Source organism: Rhinoraja longicauda, chromosome 21, assembly GCF_053455715.1.
Source record: "Rhinoraja longicauda isolate Sanriku21f chromosome 21, sRhiLon1.1, whole genome shotgun sequence".
NCBI lineage: Eukaryota > Metazoa > Chordata > Chondrichthyes > Rajiformes > Arhynchobatidae > Rhinoraja > Rhinoraja longicauda.
In genome coordinates, this window is record NC_135973.1 from 32,675,068 (window position 1) to 32,695,181 (window position 20,114).

General features: G+C 38.4%; 1 protein-coding gene across 4 annotated transcripts in view; it reads right to left on the reverse strand.

Moving 5' to 3' along the window:
• Positions 1-2,440: 2,440 nt before the first annotated feature.
• Positions 2,441-20,114, reverse strand: part of brd8a (bromodomain containing 8a) — an 82,666-nt gene continuing 64,992 nt past the window's right edge. For 2 of the 4 annotated variants that reach the window (XM_078418272.1, XM_078418270.1), the window contains 8 exons: positions 19,444-19,537; positions 16,104-16,150; positions 15,848-15,999; positions 13,393-13,482; positions 7,083-7,151; positions 5,678-5,855; positions 3,469-3,547; positions 2,442-2,784 (listed from right to left, as the gene is read on the reverse strand). In XM_078418272.1, the coding sequence (XP_078274398.1) occupies positions 3,470-3,547; positions 5,678-5,855; positions 7,083-7,151; positions 13,393-13,482; positions 15,848-15,999; positions 16,104-16,150; positions 19,444-19,537 (708 nt within the window). In that variant the 3' untranslated portion in view covers positions 2,442-2,784; position 3,469. Of the gene's footprint in view, positions 2,785-3,468; positions 3,548-5,677; positions 5,856-7,082; positions 7,152-13,392; positions 13,483-15,847; positions 16,000-16,103; positions 16,151-19,443; positions 19,538-20,114 lie in introns of all 4 variants that reach the window. The other 2 variants (XM_078418273.1, XM_078418271.1) reach the window with 2 other exon arrangements.

Sequence of the window (20,114 nt, forward strand, 5' to 3'; positions counted from 1 at the left end):
CTAGTAGGGTGCCGTAAGGCTCAGTGCTGGGACCCCAGTTACATACAATATATATTAATGATTTAGGCAAAGGAATTAAATGTAACATCTCCAAGTTTGTGGATGACACAATGCTGGGTGGCAATGTGAGCTGCGAGGAGGATGCTATGAGGCTGCAGGGTGGCTTGGATAGGTTGGGTGAGTGGGCAGATGCAAGGCAGATACAGTATAATGTGGATAAATGTGAGGTAATCCACTTTGGTGGCAAGAACAAGGCAGATTATTATCTGAATGTGTCAGATTACGAGAATGGGAGATGCAACAAGATCTGTATGCCCTTGTACATCAGTCACTGAAAGTAAGCATGCAGGTGCAGCAGGCAGTGAAGAAAGCAAATGGCATGTTGGCCTTCATAAAGGGAGGATTTGAGTATAGGAGCAAGGAGGTCCTACTGCAGTTGAACAGGGCCCTGGTGAGACCACGCCTGGAGTATTGTGTGCAGTTTTGTTCTCCTAATTTGAGGAAGGACATTCTTGCTATTGAGAGAAGGCAGCGTAGGTTCACCAGGTTAATTCCTGGGATGCCAAGATTGGCATATGATTAAAGAATGGAACGACTGGGCTGTATTCACTGGAATTTAGAAGGATGAGAGGGGATCTTATAGAAACATATAAAATTCTTAAAGGATTGGACAGGCTAGATGCAGGAAAAATGTTCCATATGTTGAGGGAGTGCAGAACCAGCGGTCAGTTTAAGAATAAGGGGTAGGCCATTTAGGACTGAGATTAGGAAAAACTTTTTCACCCAGAGTGTTGTGAATCTGTGGAATTCTCTGCCACAGAAGGCAGTGGAGGCCAATTCACTGGATGTTTTGCAAGAGAGTTATATATAACTCTTAGGGCTAACAGAATCAAGGGATATGGGAAGAAAGCCGGAACGGGATACTGATTTTGGATGATCAGTCATGATCATATTGAATTGTGGTGCTGGCTCAAAGGGCCGAATGGCCTACTCCTGCACCTATTTTGTATGTTTTTATAGACATAAAATGCTGGGGTAACTCAGCAGGACAGGCAGGGGAAAGGGAAACGATATCGACAGTGATGTAGAGAGATACAGAACAAATGAATGAAAGATATGTAAAAAAGTAACAATGATAAAGGAAGCGATCTATTGTTGTCTGTGGCCGAGGTGAGAACGAGTAACAGACAATGAAACTCACCAGGACTACACTGAATCTAGTACAATGACTAGGATGGGGGAGGGACGGAGAGAGAGAGGATGCAAAGGTTACTTGAAGTTCAAGAAATAAATATTAATACTGCTGGGTTCTAACATCACCCATCCTTCTCTCCACAGATGCTGCCTGTCCCACTGAGTTACTCCAGCATTTTGTGTCTACCGCTGGGTTCTAAGCTGCCCACGCAAAATATGAGGTACTGTTCCAACTCCCCCTCCCATTCCCACAATGACTAGCACTATCCTGGGTCTTTTCCACTGTCAGTGTGAGGCCAAATGCAAATTAGAGGAACAGCACCTCATATTTCACTTGGGCAGTGTACAACCCAGCAGTATGACTATTGATTTGTCTAACTTCAAATAACCTTTGCATCCCCTCTCTCCATCCCTCCCCCACCCTAGTCGCCTTACTAATCTGTCGACCTGGTTAGTTTCACTTTCTGTATAACTCGTTATCACCTACCCCACAGCCAACAATTGTGGGCTCCATTTTTCCATGACCATCCTTACTTTTTTGTACATCATTAATCTGTTCTAGATCTCCCGATATCACCGTCGATATCTCTCGTTTATCTCTCCCTACTCTGTCTGAAGAAGGGTCTTGACCTGAATCTTCACCGAATCCTTTTCTCCAGTGGTGCTGCCTGTCCCGCTGAGTCACTCCAGCTTTTTTTTGTTGTCCGTCTTCGGTTTAAACGAGCACCTGCTGTTCCTTCCTACATTGCCCTGAACAGCATAAATCACCAATCAACATACACAAACTCAAAGCCCCTGAAAAGAAGTGCCCCAAGAAACATCAATCAATAATTCTGAGCATCTAGCCTTCTCACAGCAAAGAAACCTTATGACTTGATGCACAATTTAATTACATTAGTTATTGAAGTTAATCACTTGTAATCTTTATGACTTCCTGTATGGATGAGGACCTATGGTGAATGGTAAAAATTGGTTGGAATGGATAGTTATGGTAAAACAGAGATTAAGACTGGGAGCAGTGCTGAATGACCTCTTGCGTCAAATCTTTTCAATGATTTCAAAAGGATTAAAATATATTCCTTTAACTCAAAAGGTCTGCCATTTTGAAAGGACAAAGATGCAGAACTGGGTGATGAAGTGAAGAAGAACACCAAATATAAACTGGTCAGCAAAGAGGAATCAATAAATTTTATTAACAAACTCCAAAATGAAGTACGACCAACTGGTACCTGGTCAATAAATTTAAGGAAACTGAACCAACTATAATAAGTACACATAATAAGTACATCAACCGTTATTGAAAATAAAAATCAATAAACTTGGATTTCTGTTTTTGGGGTGAAGAATATGTCCAACTTAGCAGCAATCTGCATTCCTACGAATCTCCTGCAACTTGTAACAACTTGTACACATTTATTACCATCTCTTTTCCCAAGTGGTTTCTCATTTAAAGCCCACAACATCATGAGTAAAGTGACAAAAATTCAAAATACTGCAATAACTGCTGTGAAATATAACAAAAATATTCATTTTCAGTATCTCCTCCAACAGCAGGAATATCATTTTCAATATTTCCCAACAGCAGAAATACTGTAAATAAAAAAAGTTACATTAATCATTTAAAAAAAAACATGTGTTTGATCTGAATAGCTACAAAATATTTCTGGCATGATTGTTCTTCAACTGTATAGGTTTACAACACTGCTGTGGCACAATTATCAACATTGCATGATTCTAGAAGTTAAATATTAAATGATTCTAACAACAAAATCACATTCTATTGTGCAATACTCTGACATTAAAAATTAGATTTTTTTGTCTTCCTCAATTGAAGGTAAAACTGATGATTTGGTTAACCTCTCGCAAAGCAAGGCTTTGATGAAGACCTGTCAATAAGCTCTAATAAATGTACCCTGATGAGATATCTGAAATAGACTATGCCACTGTTTGTGTGCTTTGATATTTTAAACAAATTTTGGATGCAATTTCCTCTCATCACTCTAATTTGTATGTGTGAACACAAATTTTAAAATATATATTTCTGATCACAATTCTATGTTAAATAGAATGAGGTGTACTGACACACAGTTAAATATAAATGAGCTACTAATCAGAACAGTTATGAAGCGAATTGTTAATTTGCCTTATCTTACACGCCAAATAACAGCAAAGAATTCTCTGAGAGTTTTTCAATAGCTGCATAGGCTTGGAGGAACAATGAATCAAGTAATAATAAAACATTTGTTTTGCACTAATGCAGCAAAAAATCATTACCTCATTTATCCATAAGATGCAAACTCTTCCCACTGAATCTCCTGTTATAGTCACCCAGTTCCACTACTTCCAGTATATCCTATTCAGGTAAATTTCACAAATTAATATAACAACCCAATAAAGCCAAAACATGTTATTTAAGATCGTGGGAGCACACGATGACATTAAGATCCACTCAAGGGTCTGGCACAAGGCATGTCATTTTAAAGCCTCATCTCTACGCTGAGGTTTTTCTTATGTAGAATTTCTCTTTTGTGGCAATGACTAGATGTTTCTAGGTGTTTGCAGTGTATACTCTCCCATTTAAGTTCCTGTTGACTCCAGACATCTTGGTCAAAGTCATATTTTTTGGCTGTCCTTTGGGATTGAGCACGATTTATTGTCACTTTGGTTTTGTAGGTTCTGATGTATCTTATGAGGGAACTACAGACTCATCCACAAAAGGGGCAAGTAATGACCTATGGGGCAGGCAAGTGGCTAGTTTGAGAAGTGGTGCACTCCCCCAATCACTCATGCAGTGTCCCTGTGTGTTCCTGGTGCACGACCTAGTATCTTAATGCCGTCCTTTTCCAGTTTGGGCGGTCCTTGGCTACAGACCCCCAAGAGTAAGTGGGGATGTTGCTTTTATTCAATAATGCTTTAAATAAATTCTTGAATGTTTTCATCTGTGTGCATGGTAATTTCATCCTAGGAAAGAATTCAGAATAGAATTTCTATTCTGGGAGTCTGATGTCAGACATGTGGATGATATGATTTGTCAAACGAAGCCAAACAAATATAAATAGGAAAGTCGCAAATGTTGGAGTAACTCAGCAGGACAACCAGCATCTCTGGAGAACATGGTAGGTGCCATTTTGGGTTGGAATCCAGTCAAACTAGCTTCTGTTGGATTACCTCATTTTTAAAACATGTATCTTATGTTTGTATAAATGAGTAGTGTAGCAGTTAGATACAACGGGCGGCACGGTAGCGCAGCGGTAGAGTTGCTGCTTTACAGCGAATGCAGCGCCGGAGACTCAGGTTCGATCCTGACTACGGGTGCTGCACTGTAAGGAGTTTGTACGTTCTCCCCGTGACCTGCGTGGGTTTTCTCCGAGATCTTCGGTTTCCTCCCACACTCCAAAGACGTACAGGTATGTAGGTTAATTGGCTGGGTAAATGTAAAAATTGTCCCTAGTGGGTGTAGGATAGTGTTAATGTACGGGGATCGCTGGGCGGCACGGACTTGGTGGGCCGAAAAGGCCTGTTTCCGGCTGTATGTGTATGGTATGGTATGGTATGATAGTTTAACCGTTTCACCATGCAAACACATCGTATAATATCAGAATCCTGTTGCAGTTGTAAGAGGATGTAGTTATGTGGTTCTGAATTTCCATAAATTAGGCTTCTATTTGTTGAGGATGAATTAGTCCACCATCAAAATTAGCTCCCGATAACAGTCCCGTTAAAACAAATACTTTCACTTAATACGTGCCAATAATAATAAACCAATACTGAGATCAAGGAATAACCAATGAGGGAAATAACTTGGAGGCAAAAGGTAAAATAATGCAGAGTACATTATTAATATTATTTGTATCACCTTTTCGCAAGATTGTCATCAGTTAAGTAGGCTGGAAATTTCAACGTACTAGTTCTTCTCCAACTACAATGCCAGTAAGTGGATCAGAAATTCTGCACATGATATCCGTGACAGTAAGGATGTAGGTTCCTCAGATCCAAATTAGATTTTTAGAATTAAACTAGACCAAGTGGACCCGTTGGGCCCAAATCTCTCCTGCATTGGTGCAGCACCCACTCCCTCCCTCCAAACCCTCCCTCCCACTCAACCCCCCTTATTCTCCCTCTTCCCCCTCCCCCCTCCCTAGGAGATAGATTTAAACTTTTAAATGTGGGAATGACTTTAAAAATATAACACCGATTTCAATTAAACTTCTTCCATTAGCACCAAAGGGACAACGGTGAGTAAGGTGGGCCTAAAATTGTTGCGCTATCCTGTACCGTTTTGGCTGTAGATCAGGAACAAACAAGAGTTTTAGTATATAGATATTGCAAGAAGACCTCCTGTAACCTTGCATAGAGGGAGAATTCAACATTCATACAGTTGGGATTTCCCCAATTTTTGGTAACTGATCTACAATCCTCCCCCCCCCCCCCCCTCTCTTCCCAAATAACGATTGTTTTATTGGAGAAGGACCAATTATCGTACCTGGATCTGTTCCAAGACATCTCGCTGCATTTCTACTGTTTTGTGGTAAACATCATGATCGGAGCTGTTGTACATTACCGCATTCTGGAACATCAGCATGATATCTCGCTGGAATTCCACCGTCGTGCGGATCAGTCCCTTTCTGATGTTTCTCTTTATATTGGATAAATCCATTGGCCTGTAATAAAGAAACTCGATAATAAGCTGGAAGATATGACAATTGAAGGACCCAGGATAAAAAACTGAAGGATGCTGGCTCAACAGCCTCAAGAAGAATGACCACTGTGAATTGTCCCATCAATTTGGAAATTGTTCCACATTTTCATTCACATTACAATGAAATGATGTGATTAAACTTTTTTTTTAACCAGATGATTGCCCTGATTGATTTTGCTGACAAAAAAAGTATTCTTTGATATCAGGAAAAAGCAACCAGATTATTGAGTTAAAAGGCAAGTGCATAAACTCGCTCATGCTTGCTTTCTAGCTGCACTGATGCAGAATTATAATGTTGGACATTTAAAACGATGCAATCAGAGACTCATAGAAAGATTATCCTAAAATGTTAACTTATATGTTCTATCCATAGGTGTTTATTGATTTTCTGAGTTTTCAGTTTGCTTCAGCTTGACACGAAACATCACCCATTCCTTCTCTCCATGGATGCTGCCTGTCCCGCTGAGTTACTCCAGTATTTTGTGCCTATCTTCTTTTTAAACCAGCATCTATAGTTCTTTCCTACACTAAATTTTAGTTGTTGTCATGGTGTCTTTTTGAAGAGGTTATGACAGCCTTTGCAATTCTTAAAGTTTGAAGTATTGGAATTGTAAACAGGTTTTTTTTGCATAGAATTTGCAAAAAGTTTGCAAACAAGGGTTATGATGTTTCAAATGGAAAACAGCCAAGTAGCACGATTAAACCTGCAGGGAGAGGTTGTTCTCAATGGGAAACCTAAAATACGAATGGAATGGAATTACAATTCTTATAAGGCTTGACAAAACTTGTTCAATATCAAGAAAGAATTGTAAAGCTGGTGTTTCCGAAAAGAATATGCATTTTCTATGGAAACAGTATTCTTAATCTTACTATTTTTTCTTGTCCTTTACCCTGATACATATGATTTGGATCACTGATAAATACAAAGGCAAAATCTTATCTGTGGAAAGCATGGCGGCATGAATCTAAAAAAAAGTGATTAAAAAAAATTACTTTTTAACAATTATTTTCCAGATGATTGACTCAGTGTGAAGCCTTAACATGCACACGATATATCAAATGAACATGCAGTGTATGATTTGATACCACTTGGGCAAAATTAATTTACTGTTCTGCGCATTCTTATTCTCTGAATGTAGAGTTCACCTCTGCACCCAGAAATGTTATCCTATTTTTCTTACTCTCTTACCTGTGTACCCAGCTGTGGTATCCTGGAACTCGCTCTTCAGATACCGGATTCAGAAACAAACTAGCAAATCTGCAATTGAAGTGATCAGCATAATGAATATACTAGCAACTAAGAACAAGCATAGGTCAATTAAAATTATAAATTATTTTAATAGATCTTTACTGCAATGCTTTATAACATCAGGAATATTGTACCAAGAAATACAGCAAATACTGTATGTTATATAGGAGGTTCTGGGGCTGAGTCAAGGTGTGGAGGTAGGAAGAGGCTGTAAACTGGAGTTTAATGAGAGGGCATGTTAGCAAAGACCAGGCAGGTACTGTGTGCATTAACTACGCATGAAGCAATATCCTTTGTGGTTTCACATGCGCTGTAAAAGGTCCAATGCATCTAAAATTTGAGGGGAAGGCATACTGATGTGATTTTGTAAAGTATAGCTAATTTTTCTATAACTCGCTGTGTTCCAAGAAACCTCGTCCCAGAAAATCGCACTACAAAAACAATTGGGTCAATGGGAAAGGGGGGCCAGAGAGTTTCGGACTAACAGTACCAAAGTTATATTTCCTGCAGGATTTCCAAAACTAAAGATGTTTTTACTCGCTATGTTTATTTTATTACTGCAAACTAAAAATACTAAAGGTTATATGATACGTCGTTTAACTAAGTATGATTGCACACATATCAATAGAAGTGACTGCTTGTCAATTTCCAAAGTATATCTCAAAGAATGGTGTCTGATTACTGCAGGGAGGTTGCATTTAAACAGGATTCCAGTACTATTTCCACCCCCCACCTCAACCCCCGCACTTTTTTTCCCCCCCAAAACGCTTTCATTCTGCTTGTCGATTTCTAAAGTAACTCTCTTTCACCTTTCACGGTGAAACTAGCAGTATGTTTGATTGTTGCGGGGCTAGTTCCTGATTGAAATCATGTTTTAACCAATTCGGCCAAGTAACATAAATATCCCTACATCACCAACCGCATTATATCCAATTCACGTTTGGGAAACACACATTATAGGAAAACTGTCATCACTGTTATAGTTCTATTAGAACTTCCCAAGCTCATGTTACAATGAGAGTCATCTCTATAAATTTGCATTTTGTCATTATACCCTCATGGTAATAACTGGAATGCAATAGCTCCAGTGTGAGATTTAGTTACAACTCTTTGATAGATACATTCCATTTTGAAATGTTGCAATTATAAAAAAGAGTCAACAGGAAATGCACAAAAAATTAAGCTGTTTTCCACAGTCGGCAGTGTGCACAAATCACCCTCATCCTGAAGCCAATCATATTGTATTAACATAATTAGATTTTGTAGTATCACGCTGCCTTATGCAGAGCTTCAATGACAGGTGATGTATACTTCCTTCCAAGTTGAGCTTCTCAGCATCATGAAATAGATTATCCAGACTGTGAGCAAAACTACAAAAAACCCATAAACACCTGTATTCCTATATATATATCTATATACTAAAACTCTTGTTTGTTTGTTTGTTCCTGAACTACAGCCAAAACGGTACATGATAGCACGACTATTTTAGGCCCACCTTACTCACTATCATCCCTTTTGTGCTAATGGAAGACGTTTCTTTGAAATCGGTGTTATTCACATTTTAAAGTCTAAATCTATCTCCTATGGAGGTAGGGGGAGGAGGAAGGATAAGGGGGGAGGAGGGAGGGTAAGGGGGGTTGCGGGAGTGGGAGAGGGAGATGGGGGAAGGAGGGAGGGGGAAGGAGGAAGGGAGGGAGGGGGAAGGGTGGGAGGGGGAAGGGAGGGAGGGGGAAGGGAGGGGGAAGGGAGGGAGGGAGGGGGAAGGGAGGGAGGGGGAGGGGGGAGATGGGGAGGGGGGGAGGAAAGGGGGGGAGGAAGGGGGAGGAGGATGGGGGAGGAGGAGGGGGGGAGGAGGATGGGGGGGAGGAGGATGGGGGAGGAGGGGGGGGGGAAGAGGGGGAGGAGAGGGTGCTGCACCAATGCAGGAGAGGTTTGGGCCCAACGGGTCCACTTGGTCTATTTCATTACAAAATTGATGTATTACAAACTGCCAATGAATTCATATGCTAAATGCATTTGTTTTCTTTTGCCCGTGTAATAACTCATTAAGTTTGTAAATAGTGCTGTAGAGGTATTTCCACATGCAGAGCACTAAACCATGATCATATATTTTAGTTACAAGCACCTCTGATTCCATGCAATTTCCTATAAGTTACCTGCGCCTCATGCAAATCACCGGAAGAGTCAGTTACAATAACCACAGAATTACCTGTATAACTGATAACTATATGTAGGTAAATCTACACAATTTCCTTTTAATATTGTGTCTAAATGTTATTTCTTTTTTGATCAACATTTCCAATTATTAATATCTATTTGAGTTACAATTACTGTACAGTGAGGTTATAGTCCTTTTTTCCCCCAGAACAGTCCATCAGGACTGTTAACTATTATAACTCCAAGGACTAATTTTTTTTCTGTATTAATTTTAATTTTTATGCTGTAATTGTAATTTTTTTTGCACAATCCGCAGGCATTGCCTGCGTTTCACTGCACATCTTGTATGTGTATGTGACAAATAAACTTGACTTGACTTATTTGGTTAACTTAAATCATCTTTTACAACTAACTGGAAACCTGTGCCAATAATTCCTCAAATTGCAGCCCAAATTAAAAAAAGGATTTGCCTACTACCACAAGGTCCTCTCCCAGGTGAAGTCCAAGTCTGCAGCATTCAAGTCAAACGATCCTGAGCAGTACCACAAATCTATCTCCAACCTTCGCAAAACCATTAAGGATTCCAAGGGAGAATTCTGGATCAAGTTAGAATCCCAAGGCAATATCATGGATACCCGAAGATTGCGGCAAGGGTTGCACACTATAACGGGCCACAAAGCAAAGGTGGGCAGCATTGCTGGCAACTACAGGTCACTCCCTGATGAGTTCAATGCATTCCACATTTGCTCTGAACATATGGCTGGTGGAGGAACATCAGTCTCGGGTGTGCCTGCACCAATCAAGACCTTTCCTACCCCGGTCATTACTCCTTCTCCCCGCTCCCGTCGGGCAGGACATATAGAAGTTTGAAAGCACACACTACTAAATTCAGGCACAAATTCTTTTCTTCCGTTATCAGGCTTCTGCACGGTCCTTCCATATGCTGGTCACAGTCCCAATTCTCCAACCTACTTTAAATAGGACAACAAACTTTTTCTCGGGAACTGTTAATGCTACAATGCAGAGAATTCTGCACATCTCTCTTTCTCTTCGCTCTACCTCTTGTATTTGAGTTTGGTTTGATTATATTCATGTATGTATTATCTGATTTGAGTAGACTGCATGCAAAACAAAGCTTTCCACTGTACTTCGGTACATGTGACAGTAGACAATAGTAAACCTAAAAACGTCTGCTTATGAGAGCAAAATTACATTCTTAAACATTGGTCAGGTTGGAAGATGTGCAAGGCGCAAAGGCAAAGTGAATGGATATCCAAATTGGAGGTATGGAATAGTAATTAGATATCAAACTGGGACAGGGGATAACAAGAGTAAAACTGGGCCATATGAGATGGTATTATGGAGTTTTGAGATCGTGCTACCAGCTAATAGTAATACATCACACCTGAATCAAAAAGACCTTGGAATTTAAGTTGGAAAAGAGGAATGAGACAAAGTAAGACTTCCATTAATTACATGATCCAGGGTCAAGAGATTAGCATTGATGTAGACAATCAATTTGTTCCAAATGTTCTTCTTGGTCAGACAGGCTCATACAATTTTCAATACAATTGCAGTCTTGTTATGAGTAGAAAGGAACCGCAGAAGCTGGTTTACACTGAAGATAGACACAAAATGCTGGAGTAACTCAGCGGGTCAGGCAGCATCTCTGGAGAAAAAGAACTGGTGATGTTTTGTGTTGAAACTCTTCTTCAGACCTTTTCTATGGAGATGCTGCCTGACCCACTGAGTTACTCAAACATTTTATAGTCTTGGGGTGGTCAGTTCTTCCATTGGCTTCGATCAGTGCAATAATGAATTACCTCAAAAAAGATTGCCGATCTACATAACAGCCATCAACTGCTTTTCTGCCTGTAATGGCAATGTGATGCAAAACTGAAGGAAGCAGGTCCCTCCAGAAAGAAGGCTTACTTATAACGACCTTACAAACTACACGTCTTGGGAAACTAGGGCACAGAGGAAGTAAGAAAGATCTTTTTTTTCACACTCACACTGTTATAATTTATCGCCATCCTCATTCTGTTCTAAACTACTATCTCCAAAGCCCCACAAAAATTATCTTACAATACATACTCTTTTAAAAAGAACTTGCATTTATAGAGTGCCTCCCATTAATTTTCGACATCCTGAAGCATTTTAAAACCAACTAAGTATTTTATTTTAACTTGGATTCACTGTTATAAATAAATGTTATATATAAACAGTCAATTTATGTGGCTAGGTCCAGAAGGAACATTACATCACAAAGAGGGATTCGGGTGAACATAAAAAAGAAAGACCTATAGGCAAAAAGAGGGGATGAGATTATAAAAGATAAGGATAATATAAATAATCTAGAATAGAAAATGTTTAATGCAGTAATAAAATACCCACAAAAGACTTTAAGATATATTTGCTGGCAACCAATATGTGAAGAATTAGCAATTAAAGATGTGTTTGGTCAAGAAGTGTGAAAAACACACTTTCAGCATGTGGTTGGAACAGCCAAATGAGTAGAATTAGAGTTGCATAAGGAAAAGCACAAGGAATAAAGCGCAAGTTAGAAACACAAATTCAGCTTAAAATGGTTCAACACAGCAGTCACTGCAGGGACCTGGGTACAAGCTAGAATGCAAGGAGGCCAACTACTCCAGGCAGTACAACCTTCAGAAAGCTCAGAGAAATTGGGAAACGAGAAGGAATAGAAATATTAAAAAATAAATCCAAAATGGCAGGCTGATAGTGGAAAAATGGATAAACCGAAGGATCTGTTGCTGCGAACCGTTTTAACTGTCCATCATTTCAGTTTGAACATGGCCATTATGTTATTGGTCAGTTTATGAGCATGTGAATAGTTCATTATACCAATTTATATTCTATTAATTGGTTTGCATGATTAATCGCACAATAAGATTTACACTACTTGCATTTCTGTTCTATCTCTGCATTTCTTCTCCAGTCATAAACTTTAACTCCAGCAGGGCTAAGACATTGCCATTGGAACAATTATGAGTGGATCTTCGTGCAAATCTAATTGACTCAAGGGGCATTCAAAATGATAACCCAAAACGACAATGAGAAATATTCAATAAATGTTTAGTATAATGCAAAACTAATTTGTACCCTAAAAAGGATGCATATAAATATTTTGGCGATAGTTAAAAAATAATTTATAAAATATAGTTTATTCAGAAAAAGACTAATGTGCAGAAATATTGGTTCAACCAGATGTAAATCAAAATAATGGATAATGATTTTAACTCTGCTTTTAAATAAATCCATGTGCCCTTAATCTTTTATCAGTGATAGAGTAACTCAGTATTCAAGTGTGAGTTGATCAAAGTGGGAAACATTTGGGAAGGGTTGGTCATATCTGACAAATCCATGTTTCAGTTTCAAGATTTATGTAAATATTGTCACAAGTGGAAAATCAGGCTGGGATGATCTCCTTTCAATCAGAAAAAACTGAAGGAAGATTTAACTGAGGTTTGTAAAATAAAGAGTGACCTGGTTAGAATAAATAGGAAGGACTTTTCACATTAAAAAAAAGACATAGATTTTAAAGTAATTTGCAAAAGGACTATATGGGAGAAGAAGAAACATGTTTTCACAGAGCGAGTGCTACAAATCTGAAATTAATTTCCTGAAAAGGTGATAGTTGCAGAAATATAAATCACATTTGAAAAGTAGTTGGATATGCACGTGAAACCAAAACTTGCAGCGCCATAAACCAGTACTGGAGGTGAACATTTTGAACTCAACTGGCTAAATGATCTTCCTTTGTGTTATAAATACTCTACAGTTTAGTTTGGAAACCGATATTGAATGAATTAATTTTACACCTGAATTTGATATATTTTGTTAAGTTAAGGCATTATGGGATCAGGGCAAAGATTGTTGGGAATAAAGTCCTGGAGCTTACATGATCTTACTGATTCCTAGAACTGGCTAGGAATAACTGGCTCCTAGAACTAAATGGCTTACTTCTCTTGCTCTGCTTCTGAAACACTACATCTCAAACATCACCATCTTATGAGTTAAAGGTGTAACACATTCTAGCTTAATAGGTTTCTACTTGATCTCTATTTCTGACCTGTGGCCGGCTATCTCCTTCCACATGAGCAGTACTGTCCTTTTCCAATTCCTCTGAGCTGAAATTTGATCCTGGTCGTTAGTTGTAGATCTGATGAAAGACTAGAATGGTAACTACACTGAAAAAATAGGCATTATGTTTTTAATGGGCATATTTGTGTACTTTTCTCCTTTAACTGCTGCGCGTACAATTATCAGTTGTATGTCAAGAATTTGCAAAGTGACTGTAAACTGTTTTAGCAAAAGGCAAATGAATCGTCTCAGCACCAACTTTCATTTCACTTCTGTTTGTTTCATCTTGAACTTTCATTGGTGAGCGTAAGCTGAAAAATTTCAGCAATCCAACTTTATCGTGTGACTCAACCTGAGATGGACGGTAGGATGCAAGGTAATATTGTCCATTATGTTTGCCCTTACACATCACCCCAAAACATTATCTCCTTTCCCTTTAATTATCTTTCCAAGTAATGCACCAAACGATAATGAAATGGCACGTGAGCAGATTTTATCTTTCCTGACCTTGAGCTCGGCATGAGAGAAGTCTTCGTAAGTCTTATATCTTGTATAGCTGCTTCACTAATACTGCGTATCGCGGATAAGAACATCCTATTTAATGTTTCAACATTCTAATATCCATTTTAGTATTCTTTACATTAACAACAAAAAATCCCTATAATAATGGCTTTCTTTTCAATAATACGCGACTTAGTGACACATATACAATAACACTGCTATCAAATAAAAGAAAAACTAAATAATGACGTTGAAGAGCAGAAGCAAAAGCAAAAACCTGCAAATTCTATTGAGGACTTCAGAGCTGAAACACCAATGTCCATTCTCTCCGCCATTTCTGCATTCCCAGCATGTTTGGTGTTGTTTCAATATAAAAGAATCCAGTGATATTCCATTTGTGATGTACCTCCAAGTGTTGGGATACATTAATTAAAGGCAATCCTCATAATTAAATTGATTTGTTTTCTTCTTGTGTTTCTTTCTGCTAACTGTCCAAACTTCAAAATATTCTACTCCTGCCGAGGTCCCATCAAATATACACAATCACAAGGTCATCTACAATCTCAAGCAGTTGTATCTAGTGACTGCAGGATCGATCCTTGAACAGAATTGTGTATTCCAATCTAATGTATGAACCCAATGTAACTGCCCTCATCATAGGTGACATAACTAATTTCCCTTTATTTATTTGATTTGTGAGGCACGCCTAGAGTGAATCAGGTTAATGGTGCTGGAATCAACATCACATGTCCACCATCCCGGTTGTGCCGATCTGTCATTAACTGGAGGTCATTTGCGAAATAATTGTACTTTTACTAGTTGTCATGATTATTTGTTCAAATGCCCAAGAACAATGATAGGACTAATAAAGAGGAGAACACACAGACAGCAAAGAGTGCTGGAAGAACTCAGTTGGTCAGGCAGTGACTGAGGAGGGAATGAATAAGCAATGTTTCCAGTCAATGTTTTAGATTTTGTATAATTTACCACATAACTTCATGATCTTTGTCTTGCTAATCCAATACAAAAACCACTCTGCAACTGTAATAGATGTTTTTCTTAAAAATAACTCCCATTCTCATCTTCAATCTTCCCTTGGTCTGCCCAAACCCACTGCGTAATTTTCTTCAGACATGTTTCTACTTATATCTCTGTCTTCTACTTCAGGGTAGAGCTTTTTTCCTGTTTCTCTCAAGCAGGCAAAAATTCTGCCCAAACACTTGGTTATCTCTCTATGTTTACAAAGGTCTCACATTAATGTTTTTTACTTGTATTTGCTCTCATATGTCCACGTCTTGACCATCTTTTGATACTGAGGACATTTGACAGGCACTTGGATTAGAAAGGCATAGAGGGATATGGGCCTAATGCAGGTAAATGCCATATATGTAGCTATGCATCATGGTTGGGAAGGGTGAGGTGGGCTGAAAGGCCCCATTTCTGTGCTGAACATTGCTGTGATCCAATGATTCCTTGATTCTGGAAAAGGTAATAAGTTTTACTTCCTAAATAAATGGGTTGTAAAACTGTTTTACTTAGAATGTAATACGTGAGTATAAGTTTGAGGAAGTCAGAGGAACTGATCTCCCTATGCTATTCAGAGCACAAGTTCAATATTTCTGTCATTATTTTAAGATACCTTTGTCAGAATATATTTCAGTTTATACACAAAAGATGGAGGGTTGAGTGACTCATTGCTCTTGTAGTGAGAATATTCTTGACATATTATTACTGTTTATTTGCCATTTTTGCCATTTTACAGGTTTGATTCTATATCCTACATGTGCATTAATTTAGAAAGTTACTTTGCAAATTCTCATTAAAGAATGAGAAACTCTTGAATCTTAATGATATTTCATGTGTTTTAAGATAAAGCCTAATACATTTCATGTGTTTTAAGATAAAGCCTAATGCATTCCAATACATATTTTTAGGATACGTACATCTGGGAGGATGTGTGACTGCTGGCTGCCGATTCATTCATGACCAAGAACTGATGGGAACTGAAGCTGACATCACTTTCAGAGATAGACAGTTCGATGCCAAATTCTGAAAGATCAACATCGCAAAATTCATCTTCACTGGTAGTATCCTCCTGAAATTTGTTAAAACATCACAGAAAATGTTATATCACGATTACTTGCATCAGCGATGAACTTCACAATGCTCATCTTACTAAAACGTATGTTGAAATCATACCTCCAGGAGAGTGTCTCTCATTGTGTTGTATTCTACCTCAGACATCTCTGAAATATGAAGATATTGTTAATATTCTTAGATGGGAAATATTCTAATACAAAATCATTAAAGGTGATAATGCTGTTCGAGTAGCCCAGTATATTAAGCTAGATTCAGTGCAGATACTAGAAAAAAAATTAAGGGAGAAGATTAACAATCAATTGGCAAGTCAGGGACTAATCAGACAGCCAACATGGTTTTGTCAAGGAAACACAAGAGACTGCAAACATTGGAATCTCGAGAAAAAACAAACTGCTGGAGGAACTCAATGAATCAGGCAGCATCTGTAGTGCGAAAAGGACAGACAACTTTTCTAGTCTGAACTTTTTACCCTGTAATGTTGATCTGTCCATCAGGCCCTGACATCATCTGTCCATTTTCCTCCCCATATTCTGTCTGACCATCTCAATTCTTCCAGCACTTTGTTTTTTGCTCATGGATTTGTCAAGGGCAGATCTGCCTGACCAATTTGATTGAATTAATGGAAATGGTAATTAAGTTCATTGATGAGAGCAGTAGATGTGATTTGCATGGACTTCAGTAAAGCCCTTGACAAGTTCAAGCATGGGAGACTGATTCTAAAGGTTAGGATGCACGGGATTCAGGGCAAGTTGGCAATTAGATCTAAAAATAGCTATGCAATAGGTGAGACAGACAGTGATTATAGAGGGTTGTTTCTGCAATGGGACGCCAGTGACTTGTGATGTCTGACAAGGGTCGGTGCTGGGAGCCTTGCCGTTTGTTAATTAATATGAATGACTGAGCGGATATGGGGGGCTAGGGCAGTAAGTTTGCGAAATAAAGATTGATGGAGATGTTGACATTCCGGAAGATAGTCTTGGGTGCAGAAAGATATTGATGTTTTGATGAAATGGGCTAAAAACCACTGATGGGGTTTAATACATACGAATGTGAGGTGATTCATTTTGGGGACGCTATTGAGGCTAGGACCTACATCAAGAATACTACGATCTTTGCGAGTATTATGGAACAGAGGGACCTAGAGTAAAAGTCCATAGATCCTAGAAGGTGGCAACGCGGTAAGACAATGTGGTTAGTGAGGCATAAAGGATACTTCCTAAGTCAGGGTATTGTAGGCAGGTTATACTCCATCTTTATACCTTGGCCAGACCTCAGCTAGAGTACTGTGTGCAGTTCTAGTCATAAAGGTGCAGGAAGGATATAATAGTGCAGGAGAGGATGCAAAGGAGATCCACCAGGACGTTGCCTGGGATGGAGCAGTTCAGTTATGAGGGGATACTGGAAAAGCTATGTCTTTTCTCCCTGGAGCAGAGGAAGCATTCGTGAAAAAAAAACTTAAGAGATTAGATGTTGCTGAGAACCGCTAACCAGCTTTCTGTAGTCACTATCCAAGCCCACATCATGAATGACTATTTTCTGAGCTATCCCGTGGAAATGAACATCAGCAAGGAATGGCACTTTTAAGGGAAATGGGACGAAAGTAGGAAATTGCTTCATTATTATGAAAGTAATGGGTAGTGATCACAACAGAATAACTGATACAATGAGCTGGATCCTGTTGACCAATGCCAATTGTTCCAAACTGAATTACTTGCCTTCAGCCACTGAAACCTTAGACTGTCACACACATGTTGTGAAGTGCTTAGACTTACTGACAGATTTGGAAGACGTATTTGTTCTGCCACTGGACTAGGTACAATCCAGTGGCATGACTCATTGCTGAGATTCTCTGAACCTATGGCCAACGGACTTTATTAATTTCAATGAGGATTAAAAGGTGCAAATTTAAGAGACAGAGAAGTAAAGTTACATTTTCTTAAACTATTTAGAGATAATTTAGAAATATTAAAATAAAAATAAGTGTTATTTGTGTTTTAGTTAAAACATATGGAGCACTAAAATCAATTTCAATGTTTATATCTGGCTAAGCCCTGGCTGCCAAGGTCTGTTCCAGGTTGTGGAGAGCAGAGATAAGCTTTCCATAACCAGCCTCAAGTGGACAACGGATGGTGATTCCTGGCAGAACGACTGGACCAGCATGACTTGCAAAATGATTGCAGATCTGTACACAATGTGTATGTCTTTATAACTGTTTTAAAATGCAACAATGCTTTATTTGAAATGACCTTGGATATACTTCTATCCAAAGGATTTCAGTACTAGAAATAGAGCACTTGTCTATTTTGTACCACCAATGCTATCAGCCATTCCTATGTCATGTATTACACTTTGCTGCAAAACAAAGATCCAATTGCTCTGATGTGACAACCCACCCATCCCAATAAGGGCAGAGGACTGTGCCGACGGTACTACTATGGCATCAGGCACCATTATTTGACTCAAAATCTGAGTCTGCGGGGTTTACATTAATGTGTCATATTCTGGCCAGTTGTTGCTATTAACCACACTCAGTAGATGCTGGTATTGAAAACGTTCAAATATATTTTATTCAAGGTCTTAGACGTAAGCCCAGAGATATGAGGGTTGCTCCATCAGTGTGAGTGCATTGAAACCCATGTCTAGACAGAAACCATCAATGATGTGTGTAGCTTCAAAGCTTCTTTAAAATTGATTCCTGAAATTAATGCAAAGAAGCACACAGTGGATAACTGCCATTCAAAGTCTCTCCTCGTACAGATTGTGTGCAGTTTATGACTCTCTATTTGTAGATTTAATCCTGAGTTCAAAGGGACTAAAGTAGATTAAAAAACTTGAGAATGCCAAAGAATATTTTGCAATCCTGACAGCTATTTATTCCTCTTTTGTCACATTCTCGCAAACAGCAATTATGGTGTCAATATCTGTCAAATGCCTTCTCAGATAGAATGAAATGTTACTTGAAAAATAAAATTCAATTAATGCAGCAATTACATAATTTCATATCTTGCACTGGATAATGTATGTAGCTCAGAGTACAGTATCTAATATAAAGCAACATATTTAGATCTAAATCATGCTACTGAACCATGGATAGATAAATATAAAAGTAAACTGTGGCATTTGGAGGTCAGGCATTAGTGGTCAAGTGTAAAGTTTTTGATATTCATTATGCTGTCCGCACATAGATTTATTTATTTACTTATTGCTGAATAAAAAATGTTTAGTAGACTGTCACTCAAAATAGGAGTAGGAGAACCAATATTGATATAGCTATTGAGCAATTCAACAACATAAAAAGATATGTAAGTCGGATAAAGATGAAGCAATGGAGAGAACATTTTAAACATGTCCTATTTAATAGAACATGACCTATTTTAAAAAACATGTAATTGACACTATAAAAATATGACAATTGAAGGAATTTATTTTGTGCACTCACCTATTAGTTCATTCCCGATTATGTTGTGCTGTGCTTCTGGAATTGGATTGGTCTTTGCATTACGTGCAAGATAACTGCAGCTGCCATCCAAGCACTACACACAAGAAAAAGAAATTCATGGAAACACCAAGAAGAATATTTGCGACTTTGATTCTGTTAATTAAATTCACATGAAAAAGTGAAGTATTATCCTTTCAACTAATATTTCAACAATCACTCTTGATCAAGCAGTTTTATGATCTATGCAGAAACCAAGCATCATAGTTAGGAAACAAACTTTAAATACTGAAAAATTTGTGTTGGCAGTCTAATAGGGAGTTTCTTGGGGAACCCTTGTTGAAAAGCATAAAAAATGCAGATGATGCAAATCAGAAATAAAGTAAATGTTTATTCACTTTAGCTGCCAATTTTCACCCTGCTCTCACTTTCACATGGTCATTCTGTTTCTCCTTCCTTCTTGATTTCTCTATCTCAGCTTTAGGAGTTAGTTAACAATCTATATTCATGAAAGCCCATGGACTTCCAGTTATCTTGATTAAACCTCTCACTCATGTCTACCAGTTTATCCAGCCCCGACATATCTGTTCTTATTATGATATTTTCCATACCAATACTCCGTCTTCCTTTAGTTTACTTTAGTTTGTTGTCATGTTTACTGAGGCACAATGAAA